Source organism: Nymphaea colorata, chromosome 3 (assembly GCF_008831285.2).
Source record: "Nymphaea colorata isolate Beijing-Zhang1983 chromosome 3, ASM883128v2, whole genome shotgun sequence".
In the NCBI taxonomy this organism is placed as follows: Eukaryota; Viridiplantae; Streptophyta; class Magnoliopsida; order Nymphaeales; family Nymphaeaceae; genus Nymphaea; species Nymphaea colorata.
In genome coordinates this window covers 26,687,369-26,708,935 of record NC_045140.1, presented here as the reverse complement: position 1 = coordinate 26,708,935, position 21,567 = coordinate 26,687,369, and the positions used below count along the sequence as shown (strand labels likewise).

The 21,567-nt window shown below is 38.7% G+C and overlaps 2 protein-coding genes across 3 annotated transcripts; both read left to right on the top strand.

Moving 5' to 3' along the window:
* The first annotated feature begins 566 nt into the window (after nucleotides 1-566).
* Nucleotides 567-10,773, top strand: LOC116249514 (uncharacterized WD repeat-containing protein C2A9.03-like). The gene is made up of 10 exons (XM_031622627.2): nucleotides 567-826; nucleotides 1,560-1,728; nucleotides 1,817-1,984; nucleotides 2,305-2,391; nucleotides 7,564-7,698; nucleotides 7,786-7,896; nucleotides 8,644-8,735; nucleotides 8,828-8,933; nucleotides 9,226-9,312; nucleotides 10,182-10,773. The coding sequence occupies exons 2-10, from the start codon at nucleotides 1,594-1,596 to the stop codon at nucleotides 10,593-10,595; spliced, it is 1,335 nt and encodes a 444-aa protein (XP_031478487.1). The 5' UTR covers nucleotides 567-826; nucleotides 1,560-1,593; the 3' UTR covers nucleotides 10,596-10,773.
* Nucleotides 10,774-12,169: 1,396 nt separating this feature from the next.
* Nucleotides 12,170-21,332, top strand: LOC116251428 (uncharacterized). Of its 2 annotated transcripts, none has more exons than XM_031625701.2 (7): nucleotides 12,170-12,401; nucleotides 12,510-12,622; nucleotides 13,984-14,083; nucleotides 14,164-14,260; nucleotides 15,316-15,394; nucleotides 15,507-15,588; nucleotides 21,091-21,332. In XM_031625701.2, exons 3-7 carry the CDS (start codon nucleotides 14,051-14,053, stop codon nucleotides 21,229-21,231), a joined length of 432 nt encoding a protein of 143 aa, XP_031481561.1. In that variant the 5' UTR covers nucleotides 12,170-12,401; nucleotides 12,510-12,622; nucleotides 13,984-14,050; the 3' UTR covers nucleotides 21,232-21,332. The 2 variants fall into 2 exon arrangements, with proteins under 2 accessions (XP_031481561.1, XP_031481560.1); XM_031625700.2 differs by having other exon boundaries at nucleotides 12,507-12,622.
* The last annotated feature ends 235 nt before the right edge of the window (nucleotides 21,333-21,567 follow it).

Genomic DNA, 21,567 nt, shown 5'->3' with positions numbered 1-21,567 from the left:
TTAAAGTCAACTGTTATATATAGTTGGATTAGGTCAACCCTGAACCCTGAAGGCAAGGGCAAAGAAGAAAATTCGGCTCCTCGGCGTAAACCATAACCGGAGTCAGGGTTATATATACTACATCCAAGTTTAATTGGGATTTAAATTGTTGTTGCCTTAGGAGATCCGACTAAACAGATCTGGTTTTAGGTAGATGATTAGACCCATTGACATCCCTAACTAGGAGCATTAGTGCTCCAATTGGCCCAAGTCGTGGAACCCACCATCCTTTAGCAGCCGTTGTCGTTTTCATGACCTAACGCCAGTCGAATTCAACAACTAGAAATTTCACCAGATTGAAGAATATTCAGCAAGAGGTGGCTGAACCTACCCGGCATGGTAGATCCCGTGCTCGGTCCTGCCATGGCAGAAGATTAATGTCGGTCTGAGATTGGTTCAGGGTTTAGCGGTTGAAGGTGGGATTCGAATCATGACCACCGGTGACCGGACACCATGTGGCTGGCGCAATGTGGATAAGTACGGGGTAGATTCAGTAATAACAATGAAATGGGAGCGCTTTTGTAAGCCTTTGTGTTTCATTTCAACCCATGCACCCAGCGGACGGCAATCTCTTCTCGGGAAGGTGCCGAACAGCCGCTTCCTCCCCCTTTTCCCGCCGTTCTCTGGAATAATCCTTTTCCCTTTTCCTTCTTTCCTCTTCCGACCGTCGGCCGGGGTGCGGCGGATCCTTTCTGTGATGTCCGGTCGCTCGAGATGAACGAAAAGCCTGTCTCCGAGATCTGACGGTTGGAAGAGGCCGGTCGGAGGAATCGCTCTCGTTGAGAAGGTTAAATGAGCTAAATCATCGCGGCTTTCGTGATCTTTTCTAGTTATGATCTTTATTTATTTATTTATTTTTCCTTCGTTCTGTTTGAAACGGACGTTTTTGGGAGATCTGGTTCACCTTATAGCGTAGAAATTTGTTTTAGTTATTTATTTTAAGGATTGCGCCATGACGGAGAAGATTTATCGGATGATCTTGGTCGTTGGAGTGCGCGTTCCAATTCTCGATCATGCCGTGATGATATACGCTTTTTTTTATTATAAACTTTGGTTATTTACACGTTTCGTATGGGTTTTTCTTCAGATTTCCTCCTGCTGATTTCATTCTAAGCTTGACTGCAAAAAGGAACTTTTTTTATATTTTAGTATGTTTCTTTGGTCCGTTTGATTCTTTGTGCTGCTGTAGGAAATGTTGAGGCTACGGCTTTATTCTTTCAAAGAGATGTATCATGTCATCATGTTTGTTCGTATTTTCTTTTCAAGGGCTGCGGGAGCCAAATCTAAGTTGTTCCTCCTGACATATAAGCAGTTCCGCGGATCTTTATTAGATCTTCGTCTCCCGAAAAATAGAATTCTGTATTATACATTATCTATTTGACTTGAGTTAGTGAAGTTGCTCCGTCTGTTGTTAATAAGAAAACACTCTTCCAATTATTTTTTCTTCAGTTAGCTTTCGTGTTTCCGATTTTTTGCAAGAATCATAACAAGGAAAGCTCTTATCCTAATTACCTTAATAGGGATTTCGTTTCTGGATTCCCTTTTCACTGCGAAATGGCTCATCATCAAATTGACGGATTCGATTACATGGAAGACGATTATGATGTGGCTGACCTTGACGATGACATCGACGAGGTATTTTGCAGTAGAGAAGCAGGTGACTCTGACTCGGAAGATGAATATGAAAGAGTCAGTATTTATCTATCGATTTCTATAACAGTTTTGTGAGATATCCAAATTTATGTGAATGAAATTAATGCTACATTCTGTGGTTTAGGATGTCAGGTTAACAGATACTTCGTCAGCACAAGCCAGGAGAGGAAAGGATATTCAGGGGATCCCATGGGAGAGATTAAACATAACTAGAGAAAAATATCGGCAGACAAGGCTGGAGCAGTACAAAAATTATGAGAACATTCTACAGTCTGGGGAGGGTTCAGAGAAGGTGTCCATTTGCTGAATGAAATCCCTGTTTGTTAGTGTCTGTTACTAAAAATTTTCATGTAATGCTGATTATGCGGAAAGTGCTGCAAGATCCTATCCATTGGAATGCATGCTTATGGATCTGATTTCTGGATATATTACTAAGGGGCATTTTCTTTGGAGGCAGAACGCCATAGTATATTAACGAATGAAAAAGTGCTTTTGTGTTGGGGAAAAAGAATCTTCATATAATTTTTTCTTAGAATTGCAAGAGAAAAGCACTATGAAAGCAAACAAACAGAAAAAAAAATGGTAATATTGGTATTTTGTAAATGTGTGCAGGAAAGCAAACAAACAGAAAAAAATGGAAAATATTATGAGTTTTGGCATAACGCAAGATCTGTGAGATCCACCATCCTCCATTTCCAAGTAAGTTTCTTTTGCTGCCTGACTATTTAAGATGATGTACCGACTTTCTTTTCTCGTGCATTGGTGTTCACTCTTGAGCTCTTATGTGAATTGAAAATTTTTTTCTTGAACATGAATTATTCAGACATTTCTTTCTGAACCAGACCTTCTTGAATTCCAAGAAGGTGTTCTTTTTTAAACCTCATTATTTATGGCTCTTGTTTCTCGTGGCACTTTGGTCAAATGTCATGCTCTGAATGTTTGAATTTTGAAACTTTTCGGCTGTATTCAGCTGTCAATTTTATTTGCTATTGAAATAGCAACGATATATGAGACTGCAATGAATCTTTATTAGTTTCTTCTGCTTCATTTTGTGGGATTAAGCTGCATCCATGTTTTGTAGTATTGATTTGAATATTTGCATATAGTAATTATAAAACATCTATTCACAATTTTTTTACGTTTAGTAGCTATATATAATTGAAGATTAATTTATTCATTATATTGAGAAAATCAAGACTCCTCCTTGATCCTCATTCTGGTAGATTATTATTCGATGTTTATGTTCTATGGCAAGCTACCATTGCAAGACTTCCTGGTCTTCTTTCTATTTGTGAGGGAACCATTGGATCACCCATTGATAACTTTTTTGCATGTAATATTTTTCATATAGCACTAGTTGTTTCTCATCTGAAATTCCAATCTGACCTGTAGGGTAATTTTTACATTAATTTGTCTTTTCTGTTATTGAAGCTGAGACTGCTTTATTATATCTGCTTTTATACCTTCAGGCTTCAGGAATTATTGGTCATCCTATTCCCTTTAAAAGATCTATTTTCCCCCATTCCTGCAGTTTCGAGTGACGGTTTTATACTGGTCCTTGTTTAAATCAATGTGCATGTGGCTTGTAAAACTATATTTGCTCGGCCCTCAGTGATGCGAGCCTGATCTAGGCCCGCTTCGAGGATCCCAGGGTGAAGCTCGGCTAGAGGAGGCAGGCCTGCCCTGCAGTCATGGTTGGGTGCAGCTACACCCAGGAAAACAACAACTTTGTTCAGCATGCTTTTGGCTATTGGAAGAACTTTTAATTATATACTCACAAGCCAAATTTCAGCATGATCCGAGCACGAGAGAGGGAATTATAGCCTTCAAAGTCCGCGGATTGAGTGTCGAACAGGTGGCATGCATAGACACAGGTTCTGGTCGATGCACAGTAAGCCAGAGTAAAATGATGATGGTTCCCCCGTCCAAACTCCAATTGAAGCGTATAATAGCTTGTTGAAAAGATAATTTCAAAAGCTTTCCAACAAGTATGGGCACATGATCATCTGATGTTGTTTTTCTGGGGCGATCTACCGAAAAAGATGATGTCTAAATCTGGATCTCAGCAGAATAGGATCTCGGCTTTGGAAAATGGCTGCTGGATGAATTGATCATAGTTTTCTAGTCCGAACTCCAATCAAGGTGTGTAATACCTCATTGGAAAGATAATTTGAAGAGCTTTTCAAGGAGCATAGACATGCGATGATCTGACGTTGTTTGCTTAGGATGATCTGTCGAGAAGTTGATGCAAGAGTCTAAATTCTCTGCAAGCATGCTAGCTGAAGCTTGTGTCTGATTGGCTGGATCTAAGCCTGGGATTGATTGGGACCTATGGCACACAATCCCGTGGGCGAGCCTAGTGGTCAGGACTGGCATGCTGAGAGGTAGCCGTGTGTTTTCCTTGCATGCCGAAGAGCTCTGTGGCCGGGCCGGAGTTGCGATGGGCAGACCAAGATGAGACGCTGGTGTACTGCCGGTCATTCAAATGGGATTGAGACATAGATGCAGGAGGTGGCGCCAGCGGCGCTCCTTGGAGGATGTGTGAAGAAGGAGACAGGGGAAAAAAGGATCTATGCTATGAAATTTGATTTTTCATTCTTAAATTGCATAGCTAACAAATGAACAAAAGCATGCTTAAATGGGCATAGGCATCCCTGGCCTCATTTAGGAAACAATTCGAAAGCCGATTACAAATTCAAATTTCCCTCCTAAAGAGGTTTCTATCTTGTCAATAGAATGTAACCATCTTTGTCAATCATGTTTCATTGTGAAAAGCTCTTCAAATATGTGATGATTACGAAAGACTTAGGTCTTGTGGGCGTAATTGTAATTGTGCGAATTTTTTTTTCTGATGCTCTCCCTTGTGCCTTTCTTATGTACTTCAAAACTGACATAGGTATTATGATATGGAAAAATATAAAAAAATGGTGAAGTTTTGGTGGTATATCAAGAACATGCTTAAATTTGGATTCGTTTAGGCAGTTGAATGAAAAATATCAGAACTTAATCATATTTTTGTTATTCCATAAAAATTTGAACATATTTGTTTTTTTTTAAATTTCATACTAAAATGATAAATTGTTGGTATCAAGAAATGTAAGATTTGTGGAAAATGAAAGTGGTTTTGGTGGGATGCATTACAACAAATGGTCGTGTTGACTATTCCGTCCTACTTGATTTATTTTCTAGTCAAGAAATAATTCTTGTAATAATATTGATGATAAGAATAATGATTGTAATGACTGCCAATAGAATGAGAATGTTGATTTTTCTGGACCAATAAAAATATTTGGAGAGCACGTAATGGCGAACATCCAAAAAACCCTCGACCAAATCTTGTTTAGGTTAGAAAGAGTTACACAACCAACAGATTTGTTTTCAACGAGTTCTTTTTTTCGCAAACATAATGTTTGCTTGCTTGCTACATGCTCATTTTTAGCCTTTGAATTATAATGAAAGTAAAGGTCATAAGGAATGGGAAAAAACCATGAAAGTTAATTCAGAGTTAGGCTAGTTATATATCTATGGATATGAAATAGACTATGGTGAAATATTTGCCCCACTGTATGAAATTTAGGATTATTATTGGCTTATTGCCCTATCTTTAGTTAAAAAAAAAGAGCCTGTCAAATGGATGTGAAAAATACTTTCCTCGATGGAGAACTAAATTAAGTTTGTATGGATGTTCCTCTTGATACAAATGTTTCTGAAGGTAAGGTACTTAAATTTGCAAAGTGTCTTGTATTAGTCTTAAGGAATATCTTAACGCATGGTTGGATAGATTTTAAGAGTATAGTCTGAAAGTATGATTTTGATTTCTGTTGCAGTGGTTTATTAAAAATACTAATGCAGGGTTTATGATGCTGTTACTTTATTAGATTATTTATATGCTATGCTAGTAACTGAGACTGACAAACTGGGAATTTGGGAAGTAAAATGTTTTTCGGGAAGGACCAAATGTTAGACCTAGGGTTTTGACTTATTTTTTGAGTATTTGGGTAACATATTCTTCTGGAAAATATCTTTTGTCATAGATCATGTTTGATCCTTATATTGTCCCTAGATCAGAAACAGCATATAGTAAAGTTGTTGAACTCTAGAGATTGTCTGGACCAAGATGAAGGCCAATGATGGGAATACCTATAGTTGGTTGGGTTGTTAATGTATTGTAGTATTACAAGACCTCATATAAGCGTGCTGTATGTATCTGTAACTGTATGCATGACTGCAGTACTTTACATTGTCAAATATATTAAGATCAAGGGAACATTGGTGAAGGGATTACTTTTGTCATGTCCTTCTTCATTGGAATTAATTGCTTATATTCATGCTGACTGAGGGTGAAGATCCAAATAATCGACATTCTACCTCTGGCTTTTATGTTTTCCTAGTAGAATCACTTGTCTTGGAGATGCAAGAAGCAAAAAAAGTTCTCATTTTAATTTTCAAAAGCAAATATTGAGCTACAACAACTACCATAATGGAAATAATTTAACTCAAACAGCTCTTGTAAGATGTGGGAGATCTTTTAGGGAGAGCTGTAAACGTCTGTTTTGATAATAAGAGTGCTGTTCCTATAGCACTAGATCATACTTTTGACTAATTTACCAAGCTAGAGGTCGATTGTCATTACATTCATGAAGATATTTGAAGAACATCATTAGTCGGCCTTATGTTGCTTTAAAACACAATTGACAGGTTTCTGCACCAAAGCTCTATTTGAGTGTTGAAAATAATGTAAATGTTGCTGCATTTATCTATATATGCATATACTAATTATGTGCGTGTATCTATATCTGAGTGTATATATTATATGCCTCCGAATGTATGTTAATGTAGGGTTTTATTGCACTTTTTTTTTTGTCTTTTGGATTTTCTCTTTCTTGTTTACTTGTTCTGTAGTTTGTTTTAGATCGAGAATAACCCTTGACCAAGCTAATAGCAGCTGGACCTACTCCTACTGTTAGATTTCTAGCTTTTGGAGCTAGATAAACGTCTACCTGTGCTATCTTATGTGATATATAAAGATTCCTCTCCTTGTCTTAATGCTTCCACTAAGAATTTCTATCAGTTGTGGACTATTTTTACGATTTTGTATATTCCTTGGTGCACTTTGTGCATTTGTCAACGTCACAAATATAGGAATCTTGTATACATTCCTTTGAGCCTTTATTGTCTGTTGTGTTTGGCCTATTGGAACTCCTGTTCAAGATATTTTTACAAATATTCCATAGGATCGTATACTAGTCAATATTGTCGTACGCTATAAATGTGGTTGACAAATGTGAAACCTAAAGGTGTCCGGAAAATACTGTTATATTGCCCCTTGCCTTTTTCTTCTATTAAGGTGGAGCCCAGGTTACTGGTTAGTTAGGTAGGAGAAAAATAGAGGCGAGGAAATAAAGCAGTAGTAGTGGCTTTCTCCTGGAGGGGTACGACTTTATCATCTTACCTGATATCAATATTGAATAACTGACTAAACTTTTTTTTTTTATGGAATGCATGTTTAAGTGGCAAATTAGCAATGTACGCAAATCATATTCATCCCCAGTGTTAATTGATGCGAGGTGTAAATATAAGAAATGAAATTCCTCTACGTGTGAAAAATAAATCTAGTTTTACAAGTTAAAGCCCTGTGCGGATCGCTGTATTATATGGCAAGAGCTGTACTTTCTTTGCAGCTGTGCAGTTGATGGGGTTCCTGATCCACCATCAAGTCTGAGTTCTGATTCTTCACATTCCTTTAGCTCTTTGTAGGCTGTGCATTTACATAAACTTGGATGGGAAAAAATTTGACATATTTTGTTTTCCTTGTTTAGAGCTTGATTTTCTTTATTATCTGGACTGATTCACTTTACATGTGTTTTGCAGTTGAGAAATCTAGTGTGGGCTACATCAAAGCATGATGTCTACTTAATGTCTGGATTTTCTGTGAACCATTGGTCTTCATTATCTTCCACAGTTTCAGAAGTTCTGAATGTTTCTGGGCATGTGGCACCAAGCGAGGTGCTTGTTCTTGCAAAATATGTTTTAGAAAAACCTTTGGTTTGGTATCTGTTAAAACGAAAGCTGACATGGTTGATGTTCATGTAGAAACATCCTGGGAATTTGTTGGAAGGATTTAGTCAAACTCAAGTTAGTACGTTGGCTGTAAAGGATAAGCTGTTAGTAGCTGGTGGTTTTCAGGGAGAACTTATTTGTAAGGTGAGCAATTTGTATTGCTCCATGTTCATGATGCCTCATATGTTTGTTTTTATGGTGTATGATATTGGTGTGCTATCGATCAGACTGTAGCAGGCAAGGATTTTTAAATTTCTGTGCTGGAACAAACAAATATCAATGGTGTAGTAGCATTCTTGGCAACTTTTGTTACTCTGAATGAAATAAATGATTCTTGTGTAGGTTTTCTTTTTGTCATTCTCTTGAGTTTTCCACTGGGTGCATGCTAATGGACAAAAGACTGCTAGTCTGGAGGAAGGAAAGGACTAAGATAGGAGAAGGAGATTTAGACGGGAAAATCTTGATGGAGAAAGTTATAGTCTTCCTACTTTCTACTGTTTCTGTCCAACTTTTTTTATAACCGGTCTGATGTTAGGTGGGGACAAATAGCATTTTGTGTAACATATAGCTGCTGAAGTGAAATTCCCCATATATTGTCATCCCTCTGTGAGGAAGAAAAGCAACTGAGGAACATATAACTCAGACAAATCGCTTATACGGTACAGGCCAAACCTTATGATGATGTTTCGTGGATACTGATGCTTTACAAATTTCTACCATATCAGTCTGCTTGTCTTGCCAATCCATGGTGGTTTTTCTTCCTTCTCTTCCCATGAAGTGTCCGAACATAGGGACTGTACTGGAGAACATATTGCATGTCTGGTTTCCTGTTTCTGGCCTTCTAGTTGATGAGTACAACCCCTTCGCTGACATGCTTTTGGTGCTATTCAGTATTTAGATCGGCCGGGGGTATCCTTCTGTACCAGAACAACATATGATGACAATGCAATAACAAATGCTGTTGAGATATACAACAGTCCTAGGTATTATGTTATATATTTTTTCTTAGGCCGATGAGTTTCTAAATTATGGAGCTGTTGGTCACTATATCTCAAATATATTTCCTTGGTTCTAGTGGCGCTCTTACCTTCATGGCTTCAAATAATGATTGTGGAATTCGAGAATTTGACATGGAGAGGTTCCAGCTTACAAAGAATTTCAGATTTCCATGGCCAGTGAATGTAAGTATTTATGAGTTTCAATTTAAAAATATTTAGTTAGTGTGCGTTTCTGTTCCTGCATTTGCATTCAATCTAATGAGAATGATGTTGGAGTGGCAATATGTGCTTGGCACATCCTACGTAATCCATGTACTTTACTCGGTTTAACCTGGTCAATTGAGTTCGTTAAACTTCTAAATCCGACCAGTTTGAGAGTTTTAGTATTTAGTTCTGCATTCTTGATAACTTGGTCAAATTCATTTTGATTTATAAGTGTGTACGAACCTTATTGTTAATTTATTCTGTATTGCAGCATACTTCGCTTAGCCCTGATGGAAAGCTTCTGGTTGTTGTGGGTGACAACCCTGACGGAATGCTGGTTGATTCTCAATCTGGCAAGGTATGTTGCTCTATGGTTTCCTATCAAATACCATTTCTGAGAGCCAGATGAAAGTTAACACATTGTGAAACTATAGGATCTAAGGTCTGACTGATAAATCAAGTGAAACCTTATCCGTAAAATGATTTCTGTTATCTGAAAAGTTGAACTACGTTCCTTTCAGGTCACTACTTTACATCGTAACCATGAAATTGGTTTGCTGCCTGGCTAATTTTCTGCATTAAAATTGCATGGGTTCTCAAATGTTTATGTAGTTTTGCAACGGTCTAGGTTCTGTCCTTAATTTTCTATTGTTAAGATAGTGCAGGATATTGGTTTTTTTTTTTAGTCTGCAAACGTAGTTTGAAATTCTATGATAGTAGGAGTTCTTTAAAAATCAACCGGAAAGCAGAGTATTAGACCATATTATTCATACTTGGTGCCCAAGAGGGTTGGTAAATCCTCGGGTCCAAAAGTAACTACCTTGCTCTTTTATTTGTTGTCGGAGAGCAAAGAGACAATTTTTTTTGCTCGACAAAGAAAGAATTATAAATATTTTTGAGATACCAATGACCTTTTGCTTTTCAATTTTTAAAAATAAAAACTAAAATAAACTATAATTCAAATAAGAGTCGTTATTGAAATGTGCACTTTTATTGTGTAATTTTTTTCTGTATTCTATTCTGCTAATGGACGTTTAATTTTTTACTTCATCTCCGTTCTAAAATTGATGGTAATAATACCTGGATTGATGAAGTAAATACATTTCCCATCGTATCGATAAAATGATTAGGTGAAAATAGGGTACCTTGTCAAGATTAACAGATCTTGGAATTCTTATTGATTGCTTTTCCCGATCAAGTTCCTAACTCCATCTCACTTTTGTGTAGGAGGTTATGTCTTTGACGGGTCACTTAGACTTTTCGTTTGCATCTGCGTGGCACCCAAACGGTCTCACTTTTGCCACTGGGAACCAGGACAAGACGTGCCGGGTTTGGGACATGAGAAACCTTTCCAAATCTGTTGCTGTTCTGAGGGGCAACTTGGGAGCGATCAGATCCATCCGGTTCACTTCTGATGGGCAGTTCTTGGCAATGGCCGAGCCAGCTGATTTTGTGCATATCTTTGATACAAAGAACAACTATGACAAAGAGCAGGAGATCGATTTCTTCGGTGAGGTCTCTGGCGTCTCTTTCAGTCCGGACACTGAATCTCTTTTCATTGGCGTCTGGGACAGGACGTACGGAAGCCTTCTTCAGTATAACCGGACACGGAGTAGATGCTATCTCGACTCATTCTACTGATCTAATTATCTGCTTCTCGCCTGGTTCTCCCTTGATAGAATTTCCTGTAAGAAGGACGCATGGGTTGGGTTGTACAAAGGTTTGGAAAGCCTGTATGGTGTGGATTTGTGAGTCCCCACTCCCAGGCGCAATGTCACCCAAGACTCATTATTAAGGACGGGCATTGGTGTTCTGCTGATGATATTTGTACGTTAAACGGTGTTATCGTGGAGCTCGGCGAATGTGTGAATGCTCTACAGCAGACTCGTCCCAAAAGTGTGGTTTGGTGGATCTTAACTCGTTTTGTAGCCGGTTCTAGTTCATGCCCATGAAAATGATTAGACTTACAACAACTGGTAGAGTAGAAATAAAAAGTGGGTCAGCATCTCATGGCACTGAAATAGACTCTTATATTTTGAGGATAAGGGGTTTCCAATATCATTTTTTTTTTTTTGAAAAAAAAAACTGATAGCCGAGAAAGAACAATGAGGTGGGAGACTTTGTCTCCGGCTGCTTGTTGCACCTGCGGTTGCTTTTCTGATGACCTCAATGATGCTTGAACTTCTTTCCTACTGGCTTCCATAACCATTTGGGTTTTACTTTAACCGTAACAAATTCCGTCGGTTTTGCCACCCAATTCAAAATGCATTAAACCCAGCCTGAGCTTGTGGAGCTTTGGACTTGAAAACATAGTCAGTTTGAATTCAGGTTGGATCCAACCATTACTGAAATCTGACCTAATTGGACCCCATGTAATGAGATTCCTATCCGGGTTCGAGCTTACCTTGTTCCAAGATCTAACCGTGATCCAACTACCGTGAGATCAAATCCTAGATGGACCTCAGGCCCAAATTCAGTTCCAGTCATGAATCTGCACAATGAATTTTGATCTTTGTCGTTCATCGTCATGACTTCATCCTACAAAGCAAATATAGGCTTTCCTTTCATCCTAAATTCACCCTTTATTATTTTTTTTCCCCTGGAGGCCACTCTTTGTGCCCTTTCTTTTGTACTCCATGTTATTAGAACTTACTTTTTGACTTTTTAAAAGAATAGTACACTAGATCATGACAGCAACAACAAATTTAGTAATACATAAAAAGAATAGTGCATTAGGTCGTGACAACAACCATAAGTTAGTAATACATAAAAAAAAAAATAATGCAATTAGGTCGTAACTCGTAACAGCAACAACAACATGATCACTGAGATACACCACTCGGGCACACCACCTCGACAACATCAATTGAAGTCAGTTTATGTTGTTTAAAATGATGTAAACATATTTCTCATAATATTGCTCCATACGTGTTGTATACTATGAGGGGCTGATATGCGTTTATATATGTTCAGTATTCTTTTATTTTCTTTTTATATATTCAGTATTCTTTTAATTTTTTAAAATTTTCAGATCATATTGTAAATTATTTTTAAAATGTAAAATTCCATAAATAAGGTGATACAAGTGCATTTGCATTGTCATGTGGTGCCGATTACAACGCTTAGCCGCTTACAACATTAATGCATTTTTCCCCGAAAACTTGCTTCTTTGAATTTATGAAACTGAAAAACAAACGTATTTGAAGCATCAATAAACATGCTTTGAATGTAAAATGTCTATATCAGAGGAATAGATTTAGCAATTCTCCTCTGTCTCTCTCTCCTATCTCTTTCCCCCGTCTCCTCTCTCTCACGCTGATGTCCGCTGTTGGTGTCTGTCTGTAGCGCTTTCCATTTGTTTCTCAAAGGAGAGAAGAGGAGAGCCGGAGCGTCAGCACTGGTTTTTCTCGTCGCAGTAGAGGCACTCTTCACCTCCCGTCGCAGCAGGTAAGATCAGCCCCAAATCCCATCCACTGCTTCAAATCGATTCAGCCGATTCATTACAAATTATTTCTCTTTTGTTGATCGACTCGCCATCGCTTTCCCTCGCAGCAGCCTCATGCTATTCTCGTAGCCTTTGACGCTGTCTCCCCTCCTTGCCCGCCAACGCTCCTGTGAAGGTCCTTCATAGCTCGCCTCCACGCAGCGGCCTTTACCTTCGATTTCAGGTTTTCTGAGCCCTTCCCTCTCTCTCTCTCTCTGTCTCTTTCTTTCACTTATTTGGTCTTAGCCCGTACTGTAGCCAATGTGGCCCTGCTTTATATCTGATCTATGCTCGATATTGAGCTGTACTGCAGTTGGTGCTTTGTATTGTGGTATTTTGGGTTTCCAACTATCCGTTGGAACTTAGTAACACTGTTTATCTTCTCTCACTCTCTCTCTGGGACCGTGAAGTAGACAATTGTTACAGATCTGATTGACAATATCAAGGTCGTTCAGTTTAGGTTTTCTTTCTTCTTTTTCTATTGAACAAGTATCATTGCGGATACCTGAAACTGGATAGGAACGACAGAATAGTTAAGAATGAGTGCAAGAAAAATTGCTCCACATGAAAGGGTAAGAGATGGATCTTTTTCTGTGTGCACGTTTATCGTAGTATCCATTGGAAAAGGGGAAAGAACCTGTTTCCCTTTTCGCCTTCAATCAGTTAAAGAACTTTTAAGGAATAATTACATGTCGGAGATACAGTAACAGTTTGCATACCTTGTTTCCAACCAATTGGAGTAAATTGTTTTCATTGTGTGCCTGCATCTTGTTCATTTTGTATCAATTCATGGAGCACTTTGCTTTTCTTTTCCCCCCTAATGTTTACTTAGGGGAAATCACCTTCTGTGTAAAATCCCCAAGCCACACCCTTATGCCTCTAAGGTCCTTGCTTGCTTTGGGGCCAAGGGGGACCTATGGTATACTCTTCAACTAGAGTGTCGCATTTGCCACTATTTGTGGCATAGAGGAGTACGTTACTTGAGCGCAACAACAACCACAGAATTTGAACCTCGGACCCAAATGGGCTGTTTAATCAATTAGTTTTATGGTTACTGGGGAAAACATCTAGTGCTAGAAGTGAGTAACATTATTCCTAATGGACTATTCTAGAAATCATTTGTGGTGTCCTTTCTAATTTCAATTAATTTTAGGAAATGTTTGGTTTGTAAGTTGTTGAATACTTTTAACTCTTAAATTAATCTTGGTATTGAAAATTATTGCTTCTTAGGTTGGACTTATGTGAATTGATTGTGCAAGTCTTCTTTCTGATCAGCCAAACTACTGTAGGATGACTGTCTTTTGGATTGGAGAGATGATAACAAATGTTATGGATTGTTGTGAATACTATGATGTGTGTACTCTATTCTCTATTTTCTGCCTTGTGCTCCCAAGGGTAACTGGGATTTTAGGAGAGTCTTTTGTTTTTATCTAGTGAAACTTCTTGTTAACTAACTGTAGCAGTATGGTCAAGTGTCATGTTTGGTGGTCCCCTAGGCTCTTTCTGGAGTTTTACATCTCCTAACTGAGTATATCTTGGGCACAGAGTAGCAAACACTACTGACTCACAGTTGGCCAATTTGCTGCTGGATTGCCCACCATTGTGAGGTATAATGATTGTCTGCGTAGCAGTAGTTGGACACCAAGTGAGTTGCAGTTGACTGTTCATTTCACCTCCATCTCTCTCCCCCCCACCTTTTGTCTCTCACTTGATCTCTATCTGCAGAACAATCCTCTCTACCTTCAAAGTTTTACAGATGCAGACGATGCCCTCAAATTGCATCACATCGTTCACTGCTCCCTTGATGTCATTGATGAGAGAGGTACTCTGTCGTCTGGGCAAATGGTCTGCACTTTTTCTTTAGCATTTCTGGTCTGGATAGGCAGCAAAATCTTGGGTTTCTATGCATTTATTCTTTTTATTGGGGATACCTTTTTATTTATCTTGTGATCTGCTGCCAATTCCTTGTGACATCCAAAAGTTGACAGTTAATGCAGTAAGATCTTGTGGATGTTTTAATTTTTCTGGAAATATGACAAAAGAACAACTTTAATAAAAGGTCTCCTTTTTTTATCTGAAAGGGTTGCTCATATTAACTCATTGGTGATCTCTTGTAAGGAGATCATGGCAAACAAAGCCAGCTTATATCCATGCCCTCATTGCTGGTCCTTTACAAAATTGTTCTCAGATCTCTTTGCTGCATTCTTGTTGCTGGTTACCATATGGATTTGTAAGGATAGTGTGTGTTGGCATTGATATTAGGGTTACAATGATTATGGAGGTCCCAGCCCTTTGACTAAATCCTACCAAAATCCTCACTGTAGAGGCCACCTTACATTCACAGGAGAGGAAGGGTATAAACTACTATCTTGTGAACTAGAAGTCATAATAATGCTGCTAAGCTAGATTATTTGCAAATAACGTAACATAGTAATATGACATTTATCTTTCTGTAACATAAAGGCAAATGCACGACAAATTTGCTGGTGCTATCATCCTTAACTGTTAGATATCTACAAACACTTCGTAATGCTTATGTGGGCAAAAAGACATTAGAGAAAATAGTGCTACACCTGTGTAGATAACATTATGATGGAAGCCTTAACTGCATGAACCTATTACGAACTTGTGCATGAAAGCATTGTGATACTTGATAAGAGATTTCTTTTATGACGCTTTCATGAAATACAGAGGTTTTATTAGTTAGTCTTTGATAAATTTCTTAATTAGAAAATGCATCTCAGTTAGTTTTGATGAATTTCCTAATCAGAGACTTCTTGCATCTTGATCTTAAAAAGTTGTGCATCAATACTGGGTTTACCTGCAAACTGCTTACAACTTATTCTTTTGGTGTACTTGTTCCTTACCAAAAATCAGTAAACAACCCGAAGAAAGCTGGTTCCACATTTAATGAGACATTCCTTGGCCTTCTTTATCCAACTGAGAATTATAAAGTGTAAGCTGATGAGGACTCTCCTGTTGTTCTTGTCTTTGTTGCTTATATGCTTCCTACCCTTTCCTTCTTGTATTTTCTATTGATATTAGTTGTTTGTTTCTCATAAATGCAGGTATGGATACCTGACAAACACAAAGGTGAAATTTATGCTAGTTACAACCGACCTGGATGTTAGAGATGCTGATGTGAGGAATGTAAGTGGATTTGTGTTTGGAGTTTCATTTCACATGCTCAACAGTTCCATGCATCAATATAAGGACTTTGTTTTATTTTTTGGACATTGCTGTGGTATGTCTCATCTCGTACTTTCAGCATATATCCTTTCAGCTATGTCACATGAGTGCAGGGTGCGGGTGCCGATGCGACGTATCCTAAAAAATTTGGGTGCAAGGGTACGGCGAGGGTGTATACATATAATATATTTATTTTATATATATAAATGTATCTATTCATAATATATATACGTTCAGCTTGTTCTTTAGCTTAATCTGTCATTCCTTTTTACTTTTACTACTATACATAAAGAAAGAAAGGGACAGGGAGAAGAAAAAAAAATGAAAAATATTTTGATCTTGCATAAGAAAGGATGCGGTTGGGGTGCGTGTCGGAGCAGCACCAGTACCAGCGTTGTGTCGACACGGCTGCGGCCCCTTTTCTGAAGAGTCCATGTGACATAGCCTTTCAGATCATGATTTTGCTTATCTTGATTGTATCTTGGCATCATACTGGAATAAAATCATAGCTTCGTTAGTACATATAGGTGTTAGTCATTTACAAGATTTTGACTTCGATTTTTTTGGAGTCATGGTGTATCTGTGTATCTCAGTGTTTCCATGATATAATTTGAAAAAGGACTTGACAATACTCGTGAACCATTGCTGATACTGATATCTTTACTAACTATTGCACCCTCAATGGTTCTTCGAACTCCTTGACAGTGTCGTGTTTGTTTCAGTATGGCAGTCTTAGTGACTTTTTGTTAGCAGCCACCTGCTAACTACCTCCTCTTACAAGGTAATCCACACAAACTCACACACACACACTGCCCTAAACAAGTTAGGGCCACCCCCTCACCAGAGGAGAAACCTCATTTCATCCGATAACCCTAATGACCCCCACAATTCCCTTATTCATAGTAATCTTCTGGGTCAGTCTAGTAGACCCAGTTGCCGATCCGCACCCTAGACTGTAAGTAACATTACTCCCTCCTTCGAAAAACACCTTGTCCTCAAGGTGTGATAGTTTGATAAGGAACCATTGTCGAATGAGGGTAGTCCTTCCCGTCAGTGTTGTGCTGCATTTTTTTCTATCCATGCGATCAGTGTACCCCAAGCTGAAGATTGCAACTGCATTACCAATTTAATTGATCTCAGCATAGGAAGGAAAGAACCTTCACTTGCATTTGCAAAGCTGTCAACAACATCAACAAGAACTCGATTAAGAGTTGCATTTGATCTTCAGGGTTCCTTGTGATCTCCACTATTAACTATGCAGTAGGGGATGAGTAGCAATGAATTGAGGCTGCACCACTTCCAGTGAATCAAAACAACTCGCTGACTGCGATCTAGCATTCCTATTGCAAGTCATTGATACGGTAAAAAAACTTGTTCGCTAAAGAATCCGATATGATTCTCGTTTCTGACTCTCCAACTATAGGATTGCCATTCATCATTAATATGTGAATGTCTCTAGGAAGAAGTGTAACAGCCAAGGCTTGAACTTCTGCTCCAGCATCTGTGACAGGATGCAGCAATGTAATCACATTCCAAGTGTAACTCCACCAAAATTCAACTGCTGAAGTAACCAGGCCTTCCTCTGAATGAACATATAACTTCAATAGGGAAGTGATAGCCCTCAAAGATGTGACCGCTTGCTTCAAAGAAGTAGCTGAAGGGGTGGACAATCTTCGTTGACTGCCCCCCCCCCCCCCAAGCTTTCCCAATACAGAACTAGCTAAATCAACACTTTCTGGCATATTGCAGGACTGCAATACAACAGATGCTGGTCTTGCAAGGGAAACAAGCTCCTCCAAAATATGTTGGAATGACTCTAAGAAATTATCCAATAAGGCACCAATCAAATGAAAATCCTTTCCCATCATTATACAGCCATTGCATATTTTCATCTCAGTACCTATGTTGGCAGTGTGAGTAATCAGCTTTTTCTGATTGACCTTGATCAAGCTGATGAGAACAAGAATAAACTTTGTAGAGTTCCATGGCGTACCTTGATCTTCTGGGCCAATAGTCAAATTGTACCTTCTGACAAAAGAAAAGGTATGCTCAAAATGGCTATGTTTTGTCCCAACAAGGAAAAGCGTCCTCGCCCATCTTTGAGCCTCTAATTTCCACACACTCAAGTGCTCGTCATCAATTCTAACAAAAGTACAAGAAGAATTATTTGCAATAAATTATTCAGGAAAGTCACACAACCTCTTCCAAAGAGAACTTTCATTGCAAAAAGATGCCATACTATCTTCATAGAGCCAAGACAAATCTTTTCCCTCTAGGAACCGTTTATATATTTAAATTCACGTGGGAAAGATGGAAGAAATTGTAAGAGAAGATCAAGGGGCATTTCACTGACAGGAACCAAGGATGAAGCAAAAGTGAGGAGCTCATCACATACTTGAAGACGATAACTTGGATTGAAGTGATGTCTGCACTGTTCAAGAACAAGTTGTAGAATACCCAGCAACTTTCTCCTGCAGCACCACATTGACCAGATTTTTCATCTTCATCACCAACGGAATGTCTTCCACATATTTCAGCCCTAAATTTATTTGTATCAGATCCACCCACAAAGTATTTGGTGTGTATAAGTGGATCAGAGAATCTCTTGGGTAAGTGGTTATAAGAAGTAATGAAGTGAATGTTTTCATGCTTATTTAAGCATTGAACAGAGCCACTTAACCTGGCCCATTTAACACAATAGTTCTTTTGGATATGGTGTTGGGTCAATTCAGTTGCTCCTCTTAAATGCTCCCACAGGTAACTGATCTTATGAGTAGGAGAAGCAGACTTAGAGTTCCTCTGCGTGTGGTTGTTGCAGAAAACTGGCAACTGAGAAGATCTTCGACCAGCTGATATTAAGAGGAGTCGTCGCCAAAACCCCATGGTCATCTATGCCTAATTCCCCCAACTCACACGCTAGGCACACAACATAACCCTTGACCCTCTATTCTTGCATCGTGGAAACCTCCACCTAGACAAAGGTGGGCACATGGCTCTACATATCAGCCGATAATGCCATGGGGGTTTTTTGGGTGCCCTTTTGCTTTCTCTCCCCCATATTTTGCCTTCTTGATGCCCCATCTTCTCTACACAGAGCATATCTTTCAGAGGCTCAGAGCCCAGTGGACAGGACCTTTGATAAGGAAGGCTGAGGCTCCCCTCTTTGGAAGTTCTGCCGTCTCCATTGATTTCCTATTGCATAACTGGGTTTTTATGGAGTTCCAAAGAGACCGTTGCATACCTGGTTGGCGTGGAAATAGCGAAATATGCGAGAGCATTTTCATTTCTAATCTGTCCTCTTTATGTTTCTTTCCTTCATAGGTGAACCCTTTGGCGAACTCGATTTGCCCAGTTGTGTGAGTCCAGCCATCCTCTTGTTAGCTCATCGACTCCTCTCCTAGAACGCCTTCAGCTTCATCCATACCGACAAGAAGTGTTTGGGTGTTTCTAGGTTCTGCTTTGGACAAGGGCTTCATCTCTACAGCGTTTTCTATGCATAACTCTAGAAGCTTATCTTGTTTCTTCATCCTGAACTGTATCTGCTCAGAACCATCATGGTCTTGGTGAAGCAACTGCAACAGCAGCTCCGTGAGAGCACGTTGTCCCGAGCAAATCACTTGTAGCTTCTGGTCGATGTCAAGCATCTGTTGATCGATCCTATCGAAAGAATCTTCTAATTTCACCTTCCATCAATCTATCCGACCCAAATGATTTGCAACGTCCTCCATCAGGTTGTTGTCGAAGACCGGCTCTGATCACCATTGTTAGCAGCCACCTGCTAACTACCTCCACTTACAAGGTAAGTCCACACAAACTCACTCACATGCACTGCCCTAACCCAGTTAGAGCAACCCCCTCCCCAGAAGAGAGACCTCATTTCATCCGATAACCCTAATGATCCCCCTCCCAGGCTCTCCCCAATTCCCTTATTTATAGTAATCTTTTGGGTCAGTCTAGTAGACCCGATTCCCGATCCGAACGCTTGACCGTAACACTTTCACAATGACATTACTATTTTCCTCTCCGCTATTGCATCATGTGTGTGTGTGTGTGTGCACGTGTGTATACATCTATATATATGTGTATATACATAAATTTTGAGTTGCTTAAATAGTTTGTTTTAACCAAGAACCTTGACTTGCAATTGGTTATGGGAACAGTTGCTGTTTAATAATTCATTGAGGTACCCACGTAAGGTGGATATAGTGGCTGGATATGATAGAGGTTATTGAAAATGGACTTCATTTTCATTTAGGCACATGATAGAGGTTATTGAAAATGGACATCATTTTCATTTATAAATTGGTTATCCAACTGTAGGGTTCCTCGTGTTACAAGGATTGTTAATTGTTGGAAAGGGGATATGTTTGCTTTATATATAGGGAAATATTCAATTATTGGTTATGGTACACATGTCTAAACTTGTGGTTCTATCCTAGAACTGGAGCAGCACTAAAATGACAAAAATCATATGATAGCCACTTGAAGTTGATGACATGAAAAGAAAATCTGAATAAAGTAAAATGGCACAATGGTAAATTAGTTTATATGAACCATTCCCCAAACAAGTAATGAAACCTCATTAAGAAATGTATAATGTTAAAAAGAAATCATGAACCATTTTCACAAGTATTGATTTATCATTTTCAAACCAAAAATAATATATTAAACTAATAAGGAATAGAAGCACAAGGGATATTTAAACATCTTTAAGGAAGAAAGTCAACAAGAAACAAAAAATAAATACGGTACATGTAAAGAAACTCTTCTCTAAAGTGAGAACAGTGGAAACGACTTCCCTTGTCAAGCATAGTCTTCTTCCTTTGCTGATGATATGCTGCAGAAGAAATTGGGTTAGGGAGAGAGATTCTTACCAGTAGTGGTGGATTACTTCTGTCGACATCATGAAAGTGATCTTGGTTGATTCAGAGTCAATAATACTCCATATTTTGGTAAAAGAATTGGGTTTGGTCATTGAGGAGGATAAGAAAAAGGGCTAGGGAAGAAATGGAGAGGAAGAGAGGGCAGGTGAATAGTTCAAAAATCGTCCTTTTTAATTTGGGAGGCAAGTGGAAGATAGACCTTGTTTGTAAAAAGCTTCAGTTTTGTTCTTCGCTAATAACAGCAGCAAATGCAATGATCCTTGATTTTCAAGTTGTATTCTTATCAATCGCTGGTATTAGCTAGGCCAGTTGCCCTCTTTAGAAGTTACATGCCTTGTGCAAGTTATTGAACTGAGAAATTAAGATCTATTGCAATGATCTTTCAGAGAATGCACGTCGCTCTATCTAATTGATGAAATATTCTTTTCCTATTTTTATGTTCTTTCTAAGTGGAATTTTATTTCTTGAGTGTTTAAAACTTGCCTATTTCTGACTTGCAACTTCTGTTTTGGACCTTTGGTAGATGTACAGTAAACCGGACTTGCTGACATTCTGCTTCTTGTTTGCATTTGCTTTTCAGTTCTTCAGGAAGTTTCACTCAGCATATGTAGATGCCGTTTCCAATCCTTTTCATGTACCTGGGAAAAAAATCTCTTCTGCAACTTTTGCAGATAGAGTCAGCACCATTGTCAAGTCATTTGGTTCAACTGCTGCTGTGTAAATTACATTGTCTCCTAGCGTGTGCATGTTCAAAGGCGTTGTATTTTTGAATCTTTATCCGAAAGCAATCATGATTGGAGAAAAAAAATATTCGTTTGAACATATTATGATGTCTCCAAACTCAGAAGGTGCATGTCAAACCAGGTTTAACAGGGCACTAAAAATTTTTCACGTACTTCTCATGTTTTATAATTGTGAGGAACTGTGTTTTTTTTTAAATGTTTACTTGGGGAAAACTGCTTACTTTCTACATTCTAGTCGTAGCTTGACGTTCTGAACTTGGACATGCTGCAGTTTTTCTAACTAGGCAAAACTGCTTAGCGTCAACCATCGTTCA